Below are 25,562 nucleotides of genomic sequence, written 5' to 3'. Positions count from 1 at the left end.
TTCTCAGCCTTTGTAAATTAAACAGTCACTTGAGCTTTGCAATACACAGAGCACAAGATCCATAGTGACTGCACCACTAACTCATTCAGTGCCCTGGAGCCCAGGTGTCCGTGAGCTTCACTGATTCTCCATTCCACAGCTGGGCTGGGCAGAGTTTGGTTAGCACTTAATGATTCTGAACTGGGACATATAGAAGGTAGAGCAGAACAGTGTAGGGTTTGCTTCATTTCTGAGCATTCAGTGTCCATAACATTTCAGTCTGTTCCTATAGCAATGTGTTTATCAATCCCATTGGGAGGGTGCATATAAAAATAAATGAAATAAAATGCTTAAATACATTATAATTGTTGGGTCATAACTGATCCTGTGGTCATATCAAAGAACAGAGTTAGCTCACTTAGTAGATAAGGATAAAAACAGGAATGCTTTTTTGGTGGGACTTCATGCACAAAATAGCATTTACTGAGTGTTTTGCCTGCCTTTTTTGTTTTGTGGCCTTTCCGTCTTTCTAATTCTTTCCAACTTGGTGTCTGCCTCTTTCTATTGCACCGGGTATTCAGTAGACTTGTGCCAAATACATTAGCCCCCTTGTGTGTTACTGGGAAAAGTTTCCATTGGGTTTCAGAACTCATGACAGCCCTTAATTCCAAATCTATATATCGGACTTATTTAAACTGGATTTCAGATCCAACATGGTCTGATTCATAGCACTAGTGAGAATTCCATCAATGTAGTATTTTTGTCTTGGAAATCATAAGAAGCACAAACTGATCTAAAGGTAAGGTTTGTGACTAAAGAACTCTTATGAAACTCTTCTAGTCTTTACTTCCTGTAAGTCTGGTTTCAACTGTGCTGTAGAAGGGCTGAGTCCTTACCCAGGGGTTCAGAGAGGTCTAGATTAATGCCCTTGTGGGCCTAGAAACCAAGACCTTTGAAATTATGCCACTGAAATTCCCCCTGGAATGGTGTGTGAAGCTAAACAAGATTATGAGCAGGAGTTACAGAATTTTTTCGGGGATCCCAGTTTGGATTATTCTATCTACCTTTTCAATCTGTAGTAAGAATTTTCAAATGACATGTGGGCGGAGCGGTGGCTCTGTGGCTAAGGATCTGCGCCTGTGACCGGAAGGTTGCCGGTTCAAATCCCGCGGCCGGCAGAGGAATCCTACTCCGTTGGGCCCCTGAGCAAGGCCCTTAACCCCAACTGCTCCAGGGGCGCCGTACAATGGCAGACCCTGCGCTCTGACCCCAAGCTTCTAATGCTTCCTAATGCAAGAAATTGTATAGGGCTAATAAAGAAACATTAAAACATTAAAACATTAAACATTATTTTAAAACTCACTTAAAACGCATCTATGTTTTCCAAGGCATTTATACAAAGTTAAGAATTAAAGAGGGAGATTCATTACAAACATTATCATTAAAAATAATTTTACTGATTGACCCTATAAATGTCTGCATTTTCTTTATTAAAAGGACACTTGTAGAAATCACTGTTAATTGCTAACTAATTATTTCATTGGAGTAGAAGTAATCGAGTGTCCTTGGTGGAGATAAAATGTTGAAAGCAAGCTGCCCTGTTAATACATTAATGAGAGGTTGTAAGAACAGTAAGGGCCTGTCTTTATTTTTTTAAAATCATTCTGAATAAAGTCCAATTTTCCTTTTCCACAGCCAAATCTAACATAAGAATTCCATTTTAGTTCTGTACATTATAAGGAAAATAAACCCTCTTTTTGTTTTATAGAAGTCCCATCAAGCTATTTGATAAATGTCCAGTCAAGCTAACTAGGGTTTCTCTTTTCATGCTGTCTTCTGTGTTGGGCGTTTGTTCCTCCAGTGGAATACTCTGGTGTGTATACTTTGTCTTTTCTGTATTCTGTCATTTTTTTTCTCTTTTCTTTTCCTCAGAATTCTCTTTGATGATTCTATCATATGACTTTTCTTTCCCCAATTTTGAGATGTCCTCTGCAAGATGACCAATCATCCAGCTGTTCCTTAAACAACTGTCAATAATTCAGCTATGCCTATAATTTTTAATTCAATCTTTCATGGCAACCATATGACACTCCACTACTGAAAAGAAAGAAAAATCAATGTCTATAGCAATAATCCATGAAACAGGTTCTCTCTGCAGTGTTTACTTTAGAATCCCAATGCAAACATTGGCCTTTGTTTTATTGTTACAGGAGGTTGTAGGTGAATTGCATTACACATCACAATACATGCAGCTTACTTCCTTGTGTCATTCATGTGTTCATTTTGAAGTAATGAACGTCTGTTCTTTTTGAAGTGTTTGTGACTTTGAAGAAAGGGTACTAGGGGTGTTTGTATTACAATTCTGCGCTTGCAATTTTTTTCTCCATTTTCAGGACTCAAATACCATCTGTTGACATTCTTTGATCCCTGCACATGTCCATCTCATAGCTTAAGCTTGCCTTCCTGTTTTCTGTCTCATTGTCTACATTTTCTGTTCCCTCTGCTCTACATGGATTGTATGGGTTTTCAGACTGTAGTTTCTTTGGTAAGACCTCATCTGCTTCACTGTGTTCTTTACCTAAGTGTTTTTGAACTACATGCTCTGTAGAACAGAGCCTGTGATGTTCATGTGCTTCATGTCTGTCACTCTGAGACTTATAAGGTTCCTACCTACTGATTTTAAGTATAGCTTTACAGGATATAGGATTATAGGAGAATAAATAAGGGGTTCTCAATTCTTTGTGTCCATGGAAAATTTTCAATTTCTTTCAGCATTGAAACAGTTTTTTTGTTCATAAATGGAAACTCTTAATATCATTCAATATAAAAAAATACATTCCTTATTTCAATAGCAAAACATTACTAGATGATCACTGATAAATTAATAAATCCATCCTTAGATGTTGGAATCTCAGTATTCAATGAGAGTTTTGAATCCACACATAAGGTAAAACTTACCAAGAAAGTTGGTTGGCAACCCAGCCTCAGAGTAAATTAATTTATAAGATGGACATCCTATCATATCACTGTGTAGTTTTGACAGATGGTTTTGGAACCAGAGTGAAACATATTTTCCATGCCAAGTCTTTTATTAATATAAAATATAAAAGTCTGAGGAGTCTAGACTTGATAATGTGTTGTCCAAAGCATCTTCTAAGGAAACATCCCTTTCTCTTTTCATCAGGTATGGGCCGTGAAGTAGAAAACCTCATCCTTGAAAACACACAGCTCCTGGAGACAAAGTATGTTGATGGTGGGATTGTGGGTTTTGTAGCGTTGATCAAAAAAATAAAGGTAAAACAATGAACAGCCTTTTACACGAGTACTGTAGTATTTAAAATAGTCTTCAGTGTTTAATATAGTCTTCAGTGTTGTTGATAGAAAATATTAAAAGAGCTTTGCATAATGTTTAATCCATGGTTTTTATTTTAGCTGCACTAGGAAGGCAGCATGCAGAATTTGGCACGGACATCTGTGCGTTTAATGAGGTTCGGAGCAGGAGATTAAAGTCCTCTCTCATAATGATCACCAGCTGCCACATAGAGTAGAAATTAATTCCTGTTTCAGCAAGAGTTTATACATTACCCTAGCACTTGTGAGCATCTAAGGTTCACATTTATTAGAATGATTATCTGTGGCCTTGCTGTGTATTTTAGCTGCCATTGGCTGCAGCATATTTGTTACTCTACTGGAAGTCCTTAAGAGTTTCTGTGGTTGTTAACCACATAACCATGATGTTTATATGGGTCAGAAAGCAGCTCTTGGTTTATGGAAGCAAGTTACATTGAGTCCTTGAATTTCCTGAGTAGTTTTTTAAAACTTTAAGGGTTGTTAGGGGGAAAGGGCTCAAGCAGTAAAAACTTTTTTGCAGATCAGGTTGAATACAGGAGTTCACCAATAGCAGGTAGGCAGGTAGTAAGGGTTTTAGTCAAATGTCACACTATAACATTGGCACTAAATTAAAAGTGCCGGAAGAATTAGTTTGGGTTTAGTCTTCTGTCACCCAGCCTTGTGACTTGCTAGGTTCCTGTGTACTTGCAGGGTCATTTTGACAACTGCATTACTCTTCCAGTTGTTGCAACCTCTGCTGTAGACACAGCAGAGGTTGGTATCGGTGTGTAAAAATAGCATATGGTTCTACAGTCCACAATCCTTGCTCCGCCTGTGATCCTTCAAACGTTCAAACGGTGAGCTCTGGTGATTAAATTTTAGGGGAGGACGTTTTAGAAGTCATTGTCATTTGGCGAGTAAGGTTCCATAGCACTATATTCTGTAAGAATAGCATGGTGATTCTGTTATGATTCTACACTATATCTAGAGCCTGTTTAAGTCATGCTGGCCTGACTTAATTTGACTTTGATTTCCCATTATAATTCTGCACTTACTGAAGGGCCACCTTGCGTTTTTGTTAGGTGTTTAAGGCACATGGTCTAACACCCAAAACCCCAATGACCACTGTGAATCCCCATTGCCCTCCCCACCTCACACAGGAATGCTCTGAACGTGGTGAAGAATGACCTGATCGCCAAGGTGGACGAGCTGTCATGCGAGAAGGAGGTGTTGCAGGGGGAGCTGGAGGCCGTCAAGCAAGCCAAAACCAAACTGGAGGAGAAGAACAAGGAGCTGGAGGAAGAGCTGAAGAAGTAAGTGCAGCTTCAGTCACTTCTGGCACATGAATTGTGCACGACTGTTCACTGCAAATGCTGTGGTGCCAGACGAGCCAATATCAGAAGTATGTTGGTCTTTGTGATGGTGTTATAATAGTGTGCCATGTAAGATTCACCTTTAAAGATTTATTTGGCTCTAAGTGTCACATTATGCCTTCCCACGGTATTCTAACTAAAGAGAAGAGAAGTCATTATTCAACATTTTAAGCATGTGCAATAATAATTGGATGGCCAGCTGGTTGAAGTTTATATGTATTCTGGATCTAAAGACGCAAACTTTTTTTTTGCTTACATTTTTCCTTCATCAGAAAGATGCCTATTCCTGGTAATGGTTGAAGCAACCTGAAATGTATGCATTGGGCACAAGCAGGACTAGACCCAGAGCATGATTCCAGTCCACTGAGGACGAGTACATAGACTTTCACAACACCAGTTAACCAAACCAGAATGTCTTTAAAGGTGAAAGGAAACCAGAGCACTTTGTGTGGAATCTGTATAGTCCCTCAGTTCATGTAGATTTACACAGAGTTGACACTCTGGAATAAATCCCAGGACCCCAGAACTAAGTGGCACATGTCCATTCAATCCTTTTTTAAGCCTTTTTTTCCCTCTCAGGATAATTCCAGGAATTAGCGGTAGGACATTTTGAGTAATGGAAGTAAAGTTAAAATGAAAGACTTCTCTCAAAAACTGTGTGAAGCTCCACTTTACTTCAGCAATTTAACTGTCACACCTTTCTCATACATGTGCTAAAACTGTTTTGTATTAACCTAACTCTCCAGTTATTCCGTTTTTAAAGAAATGTTGGAATACCCTGTTCTGAAAATTCTGTGCACAACAGATGGTTCATGCCTCAGGTCACTGCAGGGAGACCTGAAAATGAGGATTCTCTTTATAATGCATCAATTAACACATCTTTTCCTGTATCTGGCACACACAAGTAGGCTTTAAATACTATGTATGAAGGAAAAGCATTTATACATCATCAGTTTTACATAAGCCTAAATTAATATTCCCAAAACAACAGTTTAAAGCAGCACTTAAAATGACTGTTTCTTCCAGGAAGTCTGCTGTAGTAACAAATGAGAGAAAGTGGTTTTAAGATAGTTTTCCTGGGTGTGCTATAAGAATAAGGATTGTAAATAAAAACAAGTCTTGGGTACTTTCTCTCTACCATTGGAGGTATTAATCAAAAACAGAAAGGATCTTCTACAGTTAACAATGGGAGAATAAATAATTTCACAGAACTACTAGCCTTGAATTTAAGTACTGTATGTTTTCAAGTGACTTTTTTTCTTACATGTGCAGTATTTGAAGCTAAAACGCCTAATTCATTATGAGTTCCATTCTCCTTTTCTGTAGGATAAAAATGATTATGGAGAACAGGTAAATGTGAAAAATAGTTCAGTGTAGAGTCAGAACGATAACAGAGTACACAAGGGGTTCAGATCCCAGAATGCTTTGTCTTACAGGGTGCGTGCTGAAGTGGAAGAAGCAAAGCAAAAATCTAAGGAGGAGGATGATGTAAGTTTGACACGACAGAAATGTATCCTCTTTTCCAAGAAAGGTTTTTCACATTTATGTGGTTTAGGACTTAATGGACATGCATATCTCCTAACAGACAGAAAACAATGCATGAATCACAAAGTGATTTTGTTCAATCTATAGAATTTTCACTATGTTTTCAGGTGTCATTGCAGTGCTGTATGAGTCAGGCAGCCTCTGAACAGTTTTGTTTTTGGCAAAATGATGGATAGTCTTTTGGTGTGAAAATCTTTAATTAAAGACGGCTAATTTCAAAACCTCTTATACAGATGTGTAGTGTACTATGACTTCACTGGGATTTGAAAGAAGTATTTAGAATTCTGGAAGGGACTGACAATGGTAAATCCAGATATGCCTTCAAGGTCAAAGAAACTAGGTCAAGATAGCAGGCAGATTAAGGATCAGATATGTGATGGGCCTCTCAGCTAAGAGTTGTGGGCTATCGTTGCCATGGCAGCAGTTTCACTGGTAACACTCAAGCAGATTGACAGGGCCTTTAGATGGTATCTTTCAAGCAACCCAAGGAACAAGAGGCTGAGCTGCCTTCTGTAACCCTCAAACTTGCCTATGGTCTTGTGGTTTTATGACCAAGATTTAATATTTTTGTTCCTGCCAGAGCGACGTCCCCACAGCCCAGAGGAAGCGGTTCACACGTGTCGAGATGGCCCGGGTTCTGATGGAGAGGAACCAGTACAAAGAGAGGCTCATGGAGCTCCAGGAGGCCGTGCGGTGGACTGAGATGATCCGGTGAGAAAAAACACACACTGTCTTCTTAGAACATCGTTTAGTAGTGTCTCTTAGAGTCATCTTTAGAAAAAAAACATAATAATGTATCAGCAGCCTTAGCAGCTACAAGATGAGTATTTTTTCACATTCTGAAACTGGGTCAGTCTTGGTCCCACTGACTCCTGTAGCTGACTAAAAGACGAGATGGAATTAAAATGCTCTGTCACCTGATGCAGTCAAAGGCCTCGAGACCAGACCCTCATAATTTTGTCCCAGCTGAACAGAATCTGCCAGCAGTTACGTTTCCCAGAGCAGATCTTGTTACATTCGTCCCCATTTGTTGATGCAGGGTAGTGGCATCTATTGGGATTTGAGTTTTCAATACTGCACATAACCTTTGGGACACTGTAAACCATCCTTCACTTTAAGTTCAAACTTGCAGTTCATTCACATTTCAAGATAAGCAATCAATTGGGATTCATCTGGTGGACCCGGAGTAGGGCAGTTGCTACAACAGCAGTAAACAGAAGGAAAACAAATTACTGCTAGGCTGTTTTTATCAGTGCAACAGAAATCAATATAACATAATTAAGACAGTTCTGGACTTGTTTTACCTTTTCTATTCCACAGGTCTTTGGTTCATGATGCAAATGACACATGATGTCTGAAACAAGTCAAATTTTGGTTTTAATATACTCCTAGCTACATTTGCTAGACAAACAAGACTATCTTTTCCACCAGCAAAATGAGATTAATGTGCTCATCAGTATCTTATTCCACTGTTTCTTTTCAACCGCCCCAGAGCTTCAAGAGAGAGCCCAGCTTATTCTGAAAAGAAGAAATCCAGTATCTGGCAATTGTAAGCATTTTAACATTGTTCCTTAAAACATACTTTTAAAATTCCCATACAGTTCATTTTTTGTAATGAATATTCAAACTGCCTTTCCTTTGTTTTGTCTTTTGTGTTTTTTGGTTGGTTTTGTTCTCCAGGATGTAGGTAAATCTTATTCATCAAATTCCTATCTTTGTGTGGTCACGTTCCCTAATAACCCAACTAAAGGAATACCAGCTTTGGGGCCGCTGTCTGTCTCAATGACTTCATTGCTGATCTGTCCTTCCCAGACAGCCCAGATGAATTTCTGGAGTCCAGCTAGAAGTCCGTGCCAAAATTCAACCACTGCCCACACTGATCCATTCTTTAGGATAAAGAGCATAACAGGGAATTGTGTAGGCCCACACTCTATTAACACTTTATTTAGTGGAAGTGTTTTTGAGTACACTCTGGAAAAGTCCACTGCAGAATGATTGAGAATTACAACAGCACAACTATATAAACATACGATTTTGTAGTTCTATGAAGACCCTGTCCCCCTTCATACAGTATCTTTTGTTTGTGTGTGTATAGGACTCTGAAGTACTTAATTTAAAAAAAGTGTTCTTAAATGTGATGGTTCAGGGATTGACAGGCATCCATTTAAGTAAAAGGACTTTTGTAGCCTTGTTTAAAAAATATGCAGCCCCTTCCAATGGTATCCCTTCCTGGAATTTTATTTTTAATGTTTGGGTATGGATTTGGTGTGTTTCCTTTTTTTTCCCATTTGACTCTGCATCTTTCAGGAGTATATTCTTCACCCCACTCCATCTTCAGCTTTCCATTATCCTGTTGGTTTAAAGGAGCTGTTGTGGTTGAGCTGGGTGTGGCAGTATTAATTTCCTTGCTGCTCAGACAGTTGTGTTAATGGGGAAATTTAGGGAGGCTAGTTTGTGCAAGCCCAAATAAGAATTTACACAGGACACTAATGTTAATACTCTTTTGAACAGTGCTGTTTCAATAACCAAGTTGGCTCCTGCTTAATGGTTCTTTTGAAGAACAGCACCCTCTACAGTACAAAAACCATGTCTCGGTTTTGGGTCTTGTCTTAGAAATTCAATCCAGAAGGAAAAGTGTTACGTACTGATCTTCCCACACCACCTACAGCAGAAACCTGGTTTTCCTTTTCAGTACTATGAGTAGTAGGTCTTCTATTCCAGTACTGACTAGGGCTTGCCCTGCTTAACTTCTGAAATCTGAATAAATAAGGCTAAAGGGTGATAACACTGTTGTCATTAGTCACCTTTAAGGTTTAAAGATCTTTTAAAGAAAAAGAGCAGCAGTATTTGTTAGTTTTTAGCACTAGCATTGGGAAGGCTTTGAACTGAAGAAGGTTTCTAAATTCGTTTTACTGATTTATGTGAAACTGACAGGTGTCAGTGCACACCATTACTGCAGTTAGGTATTTTGTTTAAATATATTCATGATGAAATAGCTAAGAGGAGAGCTAGAGCCTCAGTTGTCTTTTTCTTCCAGATGCGATAATCTTTTCCATAGCATCGTTATGTTGAACACAGTGAACCAATTTTCTCATTTGCTTCTAGCACAGGCGCACATGCTTGTTAATTTATTTTAGTTTTGTGATAGTGATGAGCATATCCAGATTAAAGGGCTTAGAAAAAGCAATTTAGTCGTCTGTACTACCGCTTAAAGTAGTAGTACAGTAGTGCAAATATTTAGTAGTAGTTTAATTCTAGTCAAGAGTCGTATTGTTGTGAATCTGAGAGGGAATAAAGTCCTAGCAGTGGTTAGATAATGCAGCAGGCAGATAGAATCATGTCCCCATTTTTCTGTTAGTCCAGCGCTTGCTATTCTTGGAGTGGCAATGCATGTTGTGCCTGCAGCGCAGTGCTTGAATAGAATGGCATAGCTTGGCTGCAGTGTCCTGGGATTTGCATGAAGTTCAGAAAAATACCCCAGCCTGAGCAGGAAGAGGGAAGGACTTTTATTTTCTCCAGACAAGAAAGGAATGAGGTCAGAAATACAGCTAAACCTAAAAAGGTTTTAAATGATCTGCACTAGTTTTTAATGATCATTCGTTTTTAATGAAACTAATGATCTGTGGTCGGATTTGTGCACCATTTGAAGAAAGCTGGTGTTTGGGGAATCTTGGTCCTGCTTTTTAATCTCCATCGGTTACCCGTGAGGCTCCCTGGGGATGGAATTATTTGCATGGGGATGAAAGGTTTTCGGTTTCGTGTTGTGTGGCCTTGATCTTAGTTCTTCTCCTGTCTCTGAATTTCTGTTAGTCTCCTTGTCTCCTTTCTCTCCTCCCTCCACCAGTTTTAGCCGGCTCTTCAACCCCTCGAGCAACACCACCAAGAAACCTGAGCCTCCAGTTAACGTCAAATACAACGCACCCACCTCACACATCACCCCCACTGTCAAGAAAAGAAGCAGCACTTTATCTCAGCTACCAAGCGACAAATCAAAAGCGTTTGACTTTCTCAATGAGGAGTAAGTACCCATGGGGGTGTTTGGGCTATCTTTGGGTTCAGCCCAGAATGTGCTTTTGTTGCAGAAACTCATGTGTTATTTTCTCCCCATCCTGTTTCTTCCTTCTGTCCACTTCAGGATTGACTCGGGTAATCTGGCCTCACGCAGAGAGCAGAAGAGGGCGCAGTACAGGCAGGTGAAGGACCATGTACAAAAGGATGATGGTAGGATCCAGGCCTGCGGTTGGAGTCTTCCCCAGAAGTACAAGGTAGGCAGTAATTCAATTTTGTCTTTTCTTAAACACCGTAATGCACAGTTCAATCAGAAACCAAAACTGCATAGTTTGCTGACACCAGAAACAAAAATGTCTACATTGCTTTTGTGCTTCTACCTGTCCGCCCTGGAGCTCCTACTATAGAAGGACTGTACAGGGCTGTTTTATTTCAGCATTTTGACCTGCATATAACCACTCGACTTTGCCCTGTGCCAACAACATGCATTTCATTTCCCTATATATTTAGTATTGGTATGGCCTTTGTTTTCTTTTTCTGACGGTAAAAATTTAGACTGAGGACTGTTCTGATATGTGTGTTCACAGTGTTGTTTTCTGGAGGAATGCACTAAAACATAGCTAAAAATTGAATGTACTACTTAATTGTACTTCAATAGGATTCGAAAAGCAAAGCGGGCCCTGTGCTAACACTATTTGTTTTATATACTGTGTCATAGAACAATGTTTATCTACTTTGGTGAAATAGCTGGGCTTCTCATCTTTCTCCTGTCTCCAGGTGGCGAATGGTGGGCAGGCAGAAAGCAGGATGAAGAATTTGCCTGTCCCTGTGTTCCTTAGACCTTTGGATGAGAAGGATGCTTCTATGAAGGTATGACAGCAGCAGCAGCTGGTCATAGAAGTGCTACAAAAGATGTGTACTATATCTTTAGTGATGAAAATGTATGTCCAGTGGCTGAGAGTCTGGAACCTTTCTGTATATTGTCAACTTTCCCTGTTTGCAAAGTTCTTGGCTTTCATTCGGGCGGGATTTCTGAAGTGAGCAGAAGGGCACGTTCTGTCATCTTTGGAGGTGCAGTGACCAGCAGGGTGTGTTTTGCAGCTGTGGTGTGCTGCAGGCGTGAACTTATCCGGAGGAAAGACCCGCGACGGCGGCTCCATTGTCGGGGCCAGCGTCTTCTACAACGATGTCGCGAGTTCCGAGGTGGAGAGGCAGAGGCAGAGGAAAGGATCGCAGAGCAGTCTGGACAGGCTGGAGCAGGAGCTCAAGGTCTGCTTTCCAGTATGAATCAGAGATCAGCATCTTTGAGGAACATTTGAAAGAACCATCACCTTTTCATGTTCTTCAGCATTCATACCGAATCTAGGAACTTTTTGGCTATCCCAGAAAAATTGGGGTTTGAATCTTCAGATTAACAGTAGTGACAAAAAAAGTAATGAAGCCACTGAAAGTTATTTGTGGGAACAAATTCAGATTTTCAAGCAGCTTTAAGCATAGTAAGCATCATACATACCTGAACTGAGATTGTATTAGTTAAATATATCATCATCACTGTTATTAATAAAGAGATGTAGTTTTTTGTACCATAGATACATTCTTTACAGTTTGTATTTGCTTCAAGTGAATTACTTCTGCATTAATACAGGGGTATGCTTCACACCTCTTCAGCCTAATTAGGCTGATCATCTAGTCTTATGGATCAGAAAAGCACTTTAAGCTCATACAGAATTTTAAAGTTTCTGCTACACTGAAATTATCGTGTTTATCATTTTGGATTTACCATACATTCAGTTATTCCTGACAGACAGTTCAGCCGATGCAGGTACAAGTTGGCAGAACACCTGCTAAGTACGGGACGAGCATGATTAATTCCTGCATTGATTTTGTTGCTCTTGAAAGACTGTATTATTATGTCCTGTTTCGAGGCTCCCCTGGGCCTTTGGAAGCAGAATCTCACCCTGTCTCCCTGTGTCCCCCAGGAGCAGGAGAAAGAGCTACGACAGCACGAGGAGCTGTCCAGCCTGGTGTGGATCTGCACCAGCACTCACTCTACCACCAAAGTCATGGTCATTGATGCCAACCAGCCTGGCAATATTCTGGAGAACTTCTTTGTGTGCAATTCCCACGTCCTGTGCATCGCGAGCGTGCCAGGTAAATCAGGACCACATAGAAATACTTGCACGTTCTGACATCTCTTAAAATGACATTTTAACAGGACCATTTTCATAAGGTAAGGTTTCTTTTTCCTTTTTGCTTAAGTTTTAGATACTATGAACAAAACAAAGAGAAGAACACACACCCACTTAATGAATATTGTCAACTTTTCAGTAAACAAAAGCCTTCGTCAGGACACTGCGTCAAAGAAATAGAATATGAGCTGTCAGTTATCATGTCATAACTATCTCTTTATATTAATTTCTTAATATGATGCTCGTTTCAGCCATTTCCATTACAGAACACTGTCCCAGTCAGCTCCTCACCTGTGCTATATGGCAATCCAGATCCTAATGGAAGCACCGCAGTGCCTAGTGCACATGCAGTGAAGACTGTTTAGATGCGTTAGTCAATCAAAACTGTGTTTCTCCTAAAGCTCTTCGCCATTCGCTGCAAACATTAAATTGAAACATTGAAGATCCTTGTGTCCCGTTTGACACCTGTAAAGTCTTATGTTTCCTATAAACCTATGAAGCTTGGCGCTGGTTAAATGCTTTGCATTTCTACATTGGTTTGCAAAGTGCAGAAAAATGTCATCCTGAACTCAGTCCTGCACTATGGGTAATTTCATTAAGATAATTGAATATTGCATAGCCCCTTCAGGACACTTTTAAAGAAGCAGAGCGCTGTGCACTGGGTGGCGCTGACAAGCAGATGTGTGCTCGCAGGTGCCAGAGAGACTGACTACCCAGCCGGGGAAGAGGTTCCCCAGGAGGCAGAGGGTGGGGCAGCGGACAACGCCTCCCTGACGGCCAGCGTGGCCAGCAGCGGCTCTGCAGGCAGCGACAGCATGCTGGGGGGAATCACTGTAGTCGGCTGTACTACCGAGGGGACAGCCACCATCCCACAGACTGAGAGCACCCCTGTGTCTGCCTCCCCCATCCCAGACGTCCAGACAGGTAGACTGCAGGCTGACATCCTGTATTTCCTCTGCCAAGCTTGAAGAGCTATAGGCGTCTTGTTTCGTATCATTTATTGTCTGTGTTTTGCAGCTTGTAAATGCCTTGTTAGGAAATGTGCATTGCAGTTTGGTAAAAACAAACCTGAATCAATGGCGCATAATACAACCGCAGATAAATATAATTAAAAACTGCTTCAGCGTAAAATGTCCTTCTTTGGGGCGCAGCCGTAGTAAATCTTGTGAGTGCATTGCAAGTACTGTGGTATACATGCACAGTTATATGCACAAGCAACACTTATTTTCACTTTTAAAGGATTTTGTGGAAGTATTGTTTTGGTTAAAACCTATAAGCATATTGTATAATACAGTATATGATCGTGGAGTATATTCAAGTTACATTATACCTCGTCATTGTGTACACAATATGCACATTCGTGTCACTCCAAATGCTGTTTGAAAAGTTAATCTGAGTGTTGTCTTCTGCTAGTAAGAGCTGACCATCTTGCTGTTTAATTTTTTATTATTTTTATGCAGTAACTTGGGAGACTTGCACTTTCGCTTAACACAGCTGAGTGTGACACAACAGGTTCCTGTCCTGCAGACAGGGCAGAAATGAAGGAGGTTGAAACGCTTAAAGAAAGAGAAACATGTAAGACAGGGAAAGGAGGAAAGAAACAGGAGGGGGAATTGTGGAGATAATTTCTGCTTCTATCCCGAGTTTGTCTCTGGGTTCAGCTTTTTTTCTGGCCCTTTTATGGCGAGTGGTAGTTGCCGATTGTTCCTTTGGTTTGTGTGCGCATGATCCTTCCCTCTCCCAGGAGAGACGGGTGCAGAGAACAGTGCAGTGGAAGGAGGGGTGCCCACAGCGGAGGAGGCCACAGAAGCGACTGAAGCCAGCGCGGGCTCAGGGGATGACGGAGCAGACATCAGCCAGCCAGGAATCTACACGGAGCACGTCTTCACAGACCCTCTGGGAGTGCAGAACTCTGCCGAAAGCACCCCCGTCTTTCCGCAAAGGTGCAGGAAATTAAAACTTCCGCTGATCCCTGCCTTCACAAGTGCATGCAAGGCAAAACCGGATCAGAACATAAATATCAGTGCCAGATAGCCTCCTGGCCTCATGTATTCCACAGGGCTTGACACAGGTGCCCAGCAGAGTGCAGGCAGCCAGCAAGGTGAAAGATAGTTTAGGGTTCAAGAGCTGGGACACATCTGGAGAACGGCTTCATCAGGCAATGATAAACAGTGTGTTAAGCTGTTTATGTTAATAATGCCTTCATGTATTTATATGGAAGTTTCCAAAGAAGTGCTTTACATTTACATTTACCTTTGAAGTGCAGCCCCCACTTGGGTGATGTGGTTGTCCTTATGCACCTCCCGCCTTCTGAACAGGTGCAGAAGTGAGAAATTGCTTCAACAAATATAGGAAAGTCAGATTGTGTAGGTCCAGAGTGGAGTTTAGCCAGGACATTTGATTTTATACCATACATTTCCAAACTGTGCCATAGCATCTTGATGGACAAGAAATCAGGACCTTGGTTTAACATCTAGTCTGAAGGCCTGCACAGTGTCTGGTCCAAGGAAAGTGTTCCACCTGCTGTTTCTCTAATACCAGCGATTTGGTTTTCTAAGGTCTCCCATCCCAGTACTGATCAGGTCTTTGCTTAGTTTCTGAGCTCTGTTGCAGTGGAGATCTGCTTCACTTTCCGTCTCGTCTTGCATGCATACCAGTTTCAATAAAAATCCAGAGAACCTGACCTTTACACTCCATTCCACCTTGTAATGAATAAGAAACTAACCCTAACGCTGGCTTGCAGGGAGTCTGACTTATTCAAGGATGGCGTGACGTCTCTGCCGGACGAGCAGGATCTCATGAGAGAGGAGGCACAGAAGATGAGCAGTGTCCTGCCCACCATGTGGCTTGGAGCTCAGAATGGCTGGTAGGCTTCACTGATGAGGGGTGCACCTACAAAGACCAAATCAGAACTCATTTGCTGTCCCTTCAAAGCACGTTCCATTATGATTCACTTTTTCATCTCTTATGGGCCTTGACAGTGGAGCTTCTTTAAAAAGCTATTAAAATCAGAACATTCTGATAGTCATTACAGTTCTGCATTCCCTTTGAATGATTGAATTTCATAGCCATTTAATGCATATTTAGAAATACTTCCATATCCCAAAAAAAACATGATAAATAAAAGTTAAGGGTTATTAAGAGCTCCAATGGGAGTTAAATACATTTCTGACATGTGGCACTGGCGTGGTGGTTTTATTCTACATGACATATCAGGTGAGACATGCTTTTGGAAGTCATGTTCTACAGCAGCTAAAAACTTAAATCTGAAATCTACCCCACATGTGTAACTCAGGAGTAATACATCAATGATCCAGCAATCTAGAGTGGATAACAGGTCAGGTTGAGAGAGCCCGCACTTGGAATTAACACCTTTTAATGAAAAATAATACCAGTAATGTTAGCAGAGTGAGATTGGATGTTTACAAAATAGCTCACAGTTATATCCAAAGATCTAAGACTTTCTACGAGCACTTTTGAATGTTATTATTGTCAACACTTCTACTAGTACTCAATAAAATGTAGTGAATTGGTTTCTGTAGCTGAGTTTTGTGCTTGCCACTTTGCTGTTTTTCAGCTTGTACGTCCACTCTTCAGTGGCTCAGTGGAGGAAGTGTCTCCATTCAATAAAATTGAAGGACTCTATTCTCAGCATTGTGTAAGTACAGTTGTTTAGTAGTATGTGCTTTGCTATGAGGGAGTGTTCTTCACTGAAGTTATTAATTGGTTTATGTTGGGTGTTCTTACCCTGTTTTAGCTCTGTTATTTGCACTTGTTTTTGATATTCCTCATGATTGCCCCTCTCCCATTCAGCTCTGGTTCGTCTGCTTAATTCATACAGTCACATTCCTCAGAGAACACCCAGCAGGACAAGCCTCCATTACCAGAATGATCAATGCCTACCCACTGAAGCGTTTTGAGTGCCTGACTCTTTACTTGCTAAACAAATTGAAAAGAATCTATATGTAAGAAATGTGCTCAGGACATGCAGGAATATTTTGTACTGAAAATAATTAAAAGTAAAAATGCTTCAGTCATATTCATTAGATAGCTACTGTATGTGACAGTTCTCTGGTACAAATTTGATTTTGTTGTTCATTCAGTTTTTAGTATGACTGGAAGTCAATGTATGGACAAAACAATACACAGCAATAAGAAACAATACCTAGAAACTTGTTGAATTTATACAGTTAGGAAGAGCCATCTAGTGGGCAAAATGAGAATTGAATCATTGTTCCATATTGATTACCACCTGACTTGCACTGCACATAAAACTTGATTGTGACAAAAAAATGAGTTATATCCATGCTAGGTTTTCAGAAATCACAAATTAACTGGCATAGACTTTTTTAAAATTAAAAATGCATTTCAAAATACAAACCTGAAAGGTTCTGCCTATCACATATTGGGAGAAAAGTATATCACATATTGGTAGAAGTCTTAACCCAAGACTTCGATATTTAAACAAAATTGAAAAATATAGATTTTCTTAGATGGGTTGCTTTGATGTATGTGTGACAAGCATCCAATCACTGTAGGCTGATTTTGTATTTTTGGTTTGAATAGAAATACAAAATCACTTTAGCAGATTCTTGTCCTTAAAGTTACAATCCTATTTTTTCCTTTTTGTAAATCTTTCCCCAGACATGTCAAAGGAAGGGTATTAGTTGCACTGGCTGATGGGACGTTGGCCATCTTTCACCGAGGTGTAGGTAAGAAGAAACACAGACATGAAAACATATTTTGGTTACAGTATAACTTCTTGTATTGATAAAATGACACTCCCATTGCCTTCAGTGTATGTAACAAGATAGATGATATGTTGTTTTGAAAAATGCTGGTGAACTTTTTCCCCCTAAAAATTGAGAGTACAGCTCGGGAAATCCTAAAAAATAGTGTCGTCTTTGGCAGATTGTTATTGGTGACTCCCAACATCAGTACTGCTAATGTCTGCCTGATGTTGCGATCACTCAGTGATTTTGAGGTACAGCAGTAAGCCCGGTATATCCTCACAGATAAACACGAAACAGAAATTTGCTCAGTGAAAAGCTATTTGCTCACAGAAATCTGGAAAACCAAGTCTGTTCTTCAGACGAGTGGGCCAGACTGTGTCAAAGGCTATTAGGGTCACTGAGGGGGCACACATTATCCTTGAGTTAAGGAACCTCCTGTGTATCTTTACTCACAGATGGGCAGTGGGACTTAACGAACTATCACCTTTTGGACCTGGGGCGACCCCATCACTCCATTCGCTGCATGTCGGTGGTGCATGACAAGGTGTGGTGTGGCTACCGAAATAAAATCTACGTGGTTCAGCCCAAAGCCATGAAAATAGAGGTGAGTAGGGAGTGACATGCATTTCTGACCTTATTTTTATACTTTCCTTATCTTGTGGATGTCATTGCAGGTGAGCATATTTACTGACCATTTTGTTTTTTTAAACTAGCTTCATCTCATAAATAGTAAAAAGGGATAAAATAAATTTGTGTTTAATGCCTGATGCAAGGTTTCAGTACTCCTCTCATTTAGCATTGATGACCAGGTGGAATTTAACCAGTGAGATTACGATGATAGTGTTTGGCGCAGTGTATTCCCACCTGTTTCCATACGTCATTAATTGATACGATCTGGTTGCAAAGCTGTGTGAGAGCAGAAAGTATAAATTAAATGTTAAATTTCTTCAAAAACGATGACCTGGATGCAGAAAGCTACAACTACAGTTCTTATTCATCATTGCTGTTCTTTTCTTTTAGAAATCCTTCGATGCTCATCCTCGAAAGGAGAGCCAGGTGAGGCAGCTGGCATGGGTGGGCGATGGTATTTGGGTGTCAATTCGCCTGGATTCCACCCTGCGGCTCTTCCATGCTCACACCTTCCAGCACTTACAGGACGTCGATATCGAGCCCTATGTCAGCAAAATGCTGGGTAAGGAATTTATTTCCCTCCTCCAGGTTGAAAACACCCCAGAGCACTTTGGGAGAATAATCTTGATGTTCTAACTCAGCGATGGAGTCTCGCAATAACAAAGATATGAATTATTCTCACATTAAAATAACATTTGTGGTTGTTTTTTTTTAAACTTGGGGTTTAAAAGAGTTTCTGGCCTTCAGAATAGAGATTTTATTGAACTTTTCAAAGCTCAGCAGCCATTGGCAACCTAGACATCTGGCTAGATTCTGACACTTGAGCACTGTTGAAACTGTTCGGTTGAAACTGAACAATTTCTGTAACTCTCTTAATTAATGGTTATGGTGGTGCTGTAGTTCAATGTAGTTCAAGTATTCTTGTGCTTTTTTCACAGGCACTGGCAAACTAGGCTTTTCTTTTGTAAGGATTACAGCCTTAATGGTGTCTTGTAATCGTCTCTGGGTTGGAACTGGAAACGGAGTTATTATTTCCATTCCTTTGATTGAAAGTAAGTAGCTTCACTTTGTTTTGTTTTGGAAAGATGCATGACATCCCAAACTGAAGCAAAATGCTTGTTTTGAGAGTGGAGTTCAGCATCAATGGCCTCTATGCACAAAAACGTAACTGCATGATAACCGGTGAATATGAGATTAAGAGAAATCTTGTTATAGTTTTTATTTTGGCTTGGGCCTTTTCCATATTCCATGACATCACATATCCATTCCAGCTGAAGTGTGTCTGTACCAGTACTGTAGTGTTTATTTGCAAGATTGGTTAACTGCTCTGTCTGTACGGAACTGACTGCAAGAGAGGATAGACTGATGTATTCTTGAAAAATATTAACACATTGGCCCACTGTACTTCTGTCAAGACATCAACAGGACACTTGGTCAACATTTTGAAGGACATCCAAGTGGTGTCCACACAGTGTTCTTGAATCCATGACAAATTGAATGTACAGAGTCTTCAGGACTGGGAAGAAACACTGTCCTAACTTAGTCAGACGGTTGAACCATCACAGATTTATTTCCCACACCTGTATTTAAATATGTAACTAGTAAGCCATTGAATAACAGGCCAATACTGTAGCAATGTATTTTTCTCTTAACAGATACTCGCATTCAGATTCATTTATATTACTTTTATTTATAAAGCAAATCAGATGGAAATTTAAGATGAAGTTAAATGACCCGAATATAATATATTGAGTTTTTGTTTTTCTATGTTTATGATAGTGAGTTAGTATCCAGTACAGACCATGGATCTTTAAACAGCTATCCTTGAAGTATTCTCAGGCTTTTTTTTGTTCAGAATTATTCTTCCTTAAAAGAAATATTTGTTTCTCAAACCATTTTCTTAAAAGGTATCTGGAATTTGTGACTCTGCAATTAACGTTCATAAGTAGGAGTATATTTGTAACCCTTAATTATTTTGTCATCTGTATCCAGCAGAACAGTTCGACAGATGCCTGACTGATTTTCCACTTGTATAAAAAAAGTTTCTTCCCAGGGACACAAATAATATAATTAGCTCATTTTTACTCTAGAATTATAGTGACATCAATATAATTAAGAAATTGAACTTTAATGCAGAATAAATGCTTAGATAGTGTTGCCAGTAAGAATGGTGCCCTCGAATCGTAGTACCAGGAGCCCATGTCGGTAAAGGCAGGCTTGCAGAATTTTCTTGCCCAAGGCCATATGACCTGACTCAGAAGGATCTTTGAGGAGTGGTGGGTTCTCATTAACTCTTCTCCTCTACTGTCATACCTGTCCACTCTCCCCCTCTCCGTTTTCTTACTGTAGCCGTTAACCTTCACCAGGGACGTTTACTGGGGCTGAGGGGTAAGTCCTGACCGCAAACCAAACAAGCTGCTCTCTCTCTGACTGCTCCAGGCCTTTCTCTGCCCTTTCAGAGCCCCCTGCTCTCTGATCTCTCCACCCCTCATTTTCCGTAATGTAACCCCTTCCCTTCCCTAGCAGGGCCGTGCCGAATGCATACAGTTCCAGGTAGTTTCTTGAAAGGCCTTTCCTTGGCCGACATATTTGATTTCTGTGTTTCTTTAATGTCAGTAGCAGAATGAAGTTACTGTACTGTTCTGACTATCTGGTAGGTAATCGAATATCAGCATCAGAAAGTCTTTTAAAATGTCCCCTCACACACATCTATTTGTGCTCAAAGCTGCCATAAAGGGTTCAAAGCTTTATTTGACACTGTAGTGAAGTGATAAACCTTGTTATAAGTGGGCAATTTAAAATAATTGAACTTTAAGTGGTCTGGAGGGCAGTGTTAAGCAGAACGAAGATTTAAATATTTTGGTTTTCATAAGTTGATGTCAGGGCTAACTATTATAGAGTTTTTTTATCACAGTTCCCCATATCTGCTGCATTTTTTTTCCTTTGGTAGACTGTTGCAAACGGTACCTGCTGCACCTCAGATTTGCATTATTACCACACAAATGAGGAATCATAATCATTACTGACACTCGGATTGGGCCACAGTTAAGCACAAATCCTGAGTCTCTGACGTCTTTGAGAATGGGACCTTAGTGACCTGCACTCAGGTTATAGTAGGCACATCAGCGTTGTTATGCAAAATAAAAGCATGACACTCTTTTAAAGTGAAATATGTCAGTCAAGAAAAGAACTTAAAGGACTGTTTGGCTCAGCCACATTCCTCTATTTCCCTCTCTTTCGCACCTGTGAACAGTGCATCACAGCAGGTGTATGTTTGCTGAGAACCACAAACGTACTGAGAACTTGTGCCTTGGCCTCTGCTGCAGACAGGCTTTGGCGCTCATTCCTTTTCCTGTTTGTTTCTTCATGGCCACTACTTATCATTTCTGACATTTCTTGTTTTTTTTCATCAATTCCATCTGTCTTTTTAACCCCCTTTATTTTTTCCATCAGCAGTCGTCCTTCTTTTCCTAGGAATGGAGCTATGCGGCGTAACGAATGAGCCCATAATGCGTCTTTTAGGCCTTTAAAGAAATGCCGCCTCACACTGTCACGGCTGTCAAGACGACTGTTTTGGCTTGCTCCATCGCTTTTATGAGTATCAGTTCAGCATGTCTGTCCGTGTTCATTTGTCTTTCTTTTTTCAGTTTCAGTTCACCCTTCTGCCATGACTTGGCACGTCAATGCTGTCACCATTTTGTGCGAGTTCTGTTGGGCCTCACCACTGCCTTAGTCCAATGCCTGCACTGTGCTCATTCAGTGCTTCATTTGTTCATTGAAAGGTGAACATTGGAGCCCAGATGCCTTCTGGACTAATGAAATGTTTAATGTGTTTTATTTTAAAGCTAATAAAGTTGCCACAGGAACTGCGAAAGGTCCAGGCAGTGTAATTCGGGTGTATGGGGATGAGAACAGTGACAAAGTGACTCCAGGTACATACATACCCTACTGCTCCATGGCCCATGCACAGCTCTGCTTCCACGGGCACCGAGACGCAGTGAAGTTTTTTGCTGCGGTTCCAGGTAAGGTTCTGACTGCACGTTTTAAGAAGCAAGAGATGCCTGTTTCAGCATAGCATGAGGTGGAAACAGCAGAAGCTTTCCATCTGTGACATGTAATCATTTTTCATATCTGTATTCTTATTCAGTATGTTTTTTTATGGGTGTGGTTTTTTCATCCCTTGCTACACATGAATTGCAGACTTCTGGAGTGTCCAGAAAAGCGCTGTATAAGTGTAAGCAATTATTATTATTGTTATTATTATTAAAGCGTGTCTGTGCTTTTATCTTTTTAACAGGCCAGGTGATTTGCTCTTCAGCCAGCTCTGGAAGTGACACTCTTACTGACAAACCAGGTTCTTCTGCCTCAGAGCCGTCCAGCCAGGACAAGCTTGTCAAGTCTGTCCTAGTGCTCAGTGGAGGAGAGGGCTACATTGATTTCAGAATGGGTAAGGATGATCGCCATTTGCATTAACCATGGTTATTCTCAAGTACTATCGGATGGATCAAGAATTGCCTATAAATCTGATAGAGCAATACATTAAGCACCATTGCATACTCCTCCATTACACCTGCATGCAACTGCTCAAAACATAAAACATGTATTTTTCTGCTATATGCATGGAAGCTCCTTGCCATTAATCGATGGTACAGGTACAGAATAGCACTCTGCCCTTATAATGAAATAGAGCAAATGTTGATACTACTCTTCCTTTACTGGAAGAAGATGGATCTAAATGCTCTTGCCTATTTTAGGTAAAATACTTTCCAGTTCTTACAGAACTAAGCATCTTCGGGTTATGTAATGTATGGTTCTACTGATAGATGTAGATTTGTAACTTCACATTTTAAAATGAGATTTTCTTTGTATGGAAGGAAAAGTGACCAGGGATGCAAACATTTTAAAACTTTAGTTTAGATTAAGTGAATCTAAGAGTAAATCGATCATTGCTGCAAGCGACAAAGAACCACTGCACAGTACCAATTCCACAGCACATACAAAAACGTTTTTTTTTTCTCTGGGTCACTGTGCTGTGCCATAAGTTCAGGTAAAGGTGCCATTAAATGAACTGGGCTTCTCAAGCAGTTCAGCCCGTTCAGGTTAAGAGTTCGGTTGAGCTCTGCAAGTCCAAACGTCACCACTTCGGATCAGAGACTCCTCAGTCGAGCAGGGAGTTCTTGAGGGGTGCCTCACTGTTTCAGCCCTTTAGCAAGCTCTTCTGTTAAGGCATCCCCAGGCTTACATTGTAATTCCAAGCTGTGTTCCCGCGAAATCAACCAGCCCCCTCAAACACTCCCCATGAACTCCCCGGTTGTGCTTTTGCAGGTGACGAAGGATCCGCTGCAGAGGAATCCGACACCACACTGCAGCTCCAGCCCTTCCTGGCCAAAGCAGAACGAAGCCATCTGATCGTGTGGCAGGTCATGCTGAGCGAAGAGTGATCCACCTCATTCTCACACAGTGCCATCAGCAAGTAAGAGGAAGACCGTGAAAACCTTCTGCATGTTCTTTTTCTTTTTTTAAATTTTAATTTTAAATGCATCTGTATTCCTATTGTTATTTTTTTTTATTATTTTGCACCCGAGTGTGGGATGGACTTTTCACTATGTATGACGCTTCTCTATTCCTTGTAATAACAAAGCAGGCAAGGGTTGGTGACTGCAGCCTGGTTGAGTGTCGTCACCCACATCCCTGCCTTGTCAGGGAAGCTTCAAACTCTTCCTTTGTATGGTTTGGAGATGGAAGTGAAATGCTGCTGCGCCTTAGATGTAGTTAAGCTTGTATATTAGAGATGAATGAGAAACCAATGGACCTATATGATACACACATTGTTATACGGAGATTGGGAATGTTGTGGGGATGTAATTTTTTTTTTTTTAAACACTGGGGAGTCATAGTTATGTGACAGTGCCACAGGTTTGTGTCCCTTGTGTTCCCTGCTCTACTCCCTGTGTAATAGTTTAATAGATCTTGACTCACAGGCTACCACACTGTTAATGTACTCCGAGTGGTATGTATGTCAGACGTGACTGTCTTTTACACCCATCCTGCGTTTCCTTTCTACTCGGCAAATGAGTGGACAGTGTGCTCGTGTCCCACTAATCCTTGAGGAATAGTGTTCAAGTTGCTGGCCTGTTTTTAAGGTTGTGTATGCCTGCATGGTGAAGTCCATTTGTATTTCCCTTTGCTACCGTCTTACTTTATTCTCCCTTGTCCTGTTAGGTCTTCCTTCCTGTGAAAGATATAGCTTGCAGACACTTTAAGCAACATAGGCTGCCTTAGTTTAAGCAAAACACACTTTTAATGATGTACACTAACTGTTCTAAGGAACTAAATTTGTATTTACAACCATGTGTGACGGAGTATTTATTTCTACGTGGGTGTCACAAAGTTACCAAAGCAAAAAAAACAACAAAAAAAAACAACCTCGCTTAGTTATTTTTAAGGGACAGCTTTTTTCGCACTGCCCTTGGCCCTAGAACTTGTTTAAGAGTTGCAGTCATCCAAGTGAACAGTTATTCACTTATTATATATATTTTTTAAAATATACATCTCTGAAAATCTGTTTGGAACATTACCTACAGGGATACATAGAAATGTAACAGATTCTGTTGCACCTCAGAAACCATTTTCTAAACACTGAGTTCTGTTTTTTTTTCTTCCTTCATTTGATCTATTAATACTTGCATTTTGAAAACTTTTAATCCTACTTTTAAAATTTTATGGTCTGTGTAATTTTTTGTACATTTTTGTCGAAGACATTTTAATCTGTGTTTCACTTTCCTCTGTAAACGCAGAATGCTAAGTGTCTGTTCAGAACAACAGGGGGCTTTTTTTTCCTGTGATGGGGGGATAAAGCAGTCTTCGTATCGCAGTGTAGCCATTTCAGTATTTATTTCTATGATTGAGCCTTTGTGGTTCAGAATGTAACTTTGTACATGAAATATATATAAATATGTATATGAAACATAAGTGGCTTGGTTTGTTGTTTTGATGCAGATTGTTTATAAACCAGTAACAAGAGGTACATAATGGAAAACAAATACAAGTAAGTTTTGAGTAAGAGTGGCTGATTTTGTAAAACACTCTTGTTCTAATGAGCTATGCACGTTTTTGAAGATCACCACAGTGCATTTTGTTTTAAATACCAGTTTTTACAGTGTGGGGCTCTGGAATCAGTATGTGTTACATACTGCTGGGGCCTTTAACTTCTGGCTAAGTAGACGCAGACATCACAAGCAACCTACAGCCTTCACTGTCTTGTTACCATGACAATATTTCTTGGTAGGTGTGTGCTTTAATAGCATCTTAGCCTTATTTTTAACAATCTATTAAACTGAATTTAATTGGGAATCTGCAGTCTATGGTGTGTCATTGATCTGTGTACCAGGGCATCTCTCCTTTCTGCTGTCATGCCAGTGAGGGTTAATCCAAATGAGCTGAATGGACTGAATTGGTCCCTTTTTATCTGGAAACATTCAAGTTGTCTAATGTCCTGGTTGTGCTTTCATTTAAGATGGGCCCCTTTTGACTACTTTTTTCAAGGCCTTCATACTTTTTCTCATTTGCATTTATTTTAATTTTGTAGCTTACTGGCATGTTGGTGCAGTGGTTAGCATTGCTGCCTTGCAGCGCTGGGGTCCTGGATGCCATGCAAACTCGGGGAGAACATACACTAGTACCCTAAGTCCAGAACTGGTTTCCTTCCACAGTCCCAAAATAGTGGTAGGTTAATTGGCTTCTGGGAAAAAGTGCCCTGGAGTGAGTCTGTCTGC

The 25,562-nt window shown here is 40.4% G+C and overlaps 1 protein-coding gene across 9 annotated transcripts in view; it reads left to right on the top strand.

The window, feature by feature from the left end:
- LOC148652540 (C-Jun-amino-terminal kinase-interacting protein 4-like) overlaps positions 1 to 25,140 on the top strand; it is an 81,602-nt gene extending 56,462 nt beyond the window's left edge. For 5 of the 9 annotated variants that reach the window (XM_088599397.1, XM_088599396.1, XM_088599399.1 and 2 more), the window contains 22 exons: positions 3,164 to 3,221; positions 4,470 to 4,622; positions 6,119 to 6,170; positions 6,808 to 6,938; positions 7,720 to 7,776; positions 10,072 to 10,245; positions 10,363 to 10,492; positions 11,013 to 11,105; positions 11,337 to 11,504; positions 12,215 to 12,386; positions 13,118 to 13,348; positions 14,169 to 14,367; positions 15,168 to 15,290; positions 16,002 to 16,082; positions 17,069 to 17,136; positions 17,613 to 17,761; positions 18,178 to 18,349; positions 18,726 to 18,839; positions 20,137 to 20,175; positions 21,633 to 21,809; positions 22,085 to 22,234; positions 23,113 to 25,140. In XM_088599397.1, coding sequence (XP_088455523.1) covers positions 3,164 to 3,221; positions 4,470 to 4,622; positions 6,119 to 6,170; positions 6,808 to 6,938; positions 7,720 to 7,776; positions 10,072 to 10,245; positions 10,363 to 10,492; positions 11,013 to 11,105; positions 11,337 to 11,504; positions 12,215 to 12,386; positions 13,118 to 13,348; positions 14,169 to 14,367; positions 15,168 to 15,290; positions 16,002 to 16,082; positions 17,069 to 17,136; positions 17,613 to 17,761; positions 18,178 to 18,349; positions 18,726 to 18,839; positions 20,137 to 20,175; positions 21,633 to 21,809; positions 22,085 to 22,234; positions 23,113 to 23,228 — 2,807 coding nt within the window. In that variant the 3' untranslated portion in view covers positions 23,229 to 25,140. The remainder of the gene's footprint in view (positions 1 to 3,163; positions 3,222 to 4,469; positions 4,623 to 6,118; positions 6,171 to 6,807; positions 6,939 to 7,719; positions 7,777 to 10,071; positions 10,246 to 10,362; positions 10,493 to 11,012; positions 11,106 to 11,336; positions 11,505 to 12,214; positions 12,387 to 13,117; positions 13,349 to 14,168; positions 14,368 to 15,167; positions 15,291 to 16,001; positions 16,083 to 17,068; positions 17,137 to 17,612; positions 17,762 to 18,177; positions 18,350 to 18,725; positions 18,840 to 20,136; positions 20,176 to 21,632; positions 21,810 to 22,084; positions 22,235 to 23,112) is intronic. The other 4 variants (XM_088599403.1, XM_088599398.1, XM_088599402.1 and 1 more) reach the window with 1 other exon arrangement.
- The last annotated feature ends 422 nt before the right edge of the window (positions 25,141 to 25,562 follow it).

This window comes from Lepisosteus platostomus, chromosome 11 (assembly GCF_059453375.1).
Source record: "Lepisosteus platostomus isolate fLepPlt1 chromosome 11, fLepPlt1.hap1, whole genome shotgun sequence".
NCBI classification, from domain to species: Eukaryota; Metazoa; Chordata; class Actinopteri; order Semionotiformes; family Lepisosteidae; genus Lepisosteus; species Lepisosteus platostomus.
This window is presented reverse-complemented; position numbering and strand designations above follow the sequence as displayed.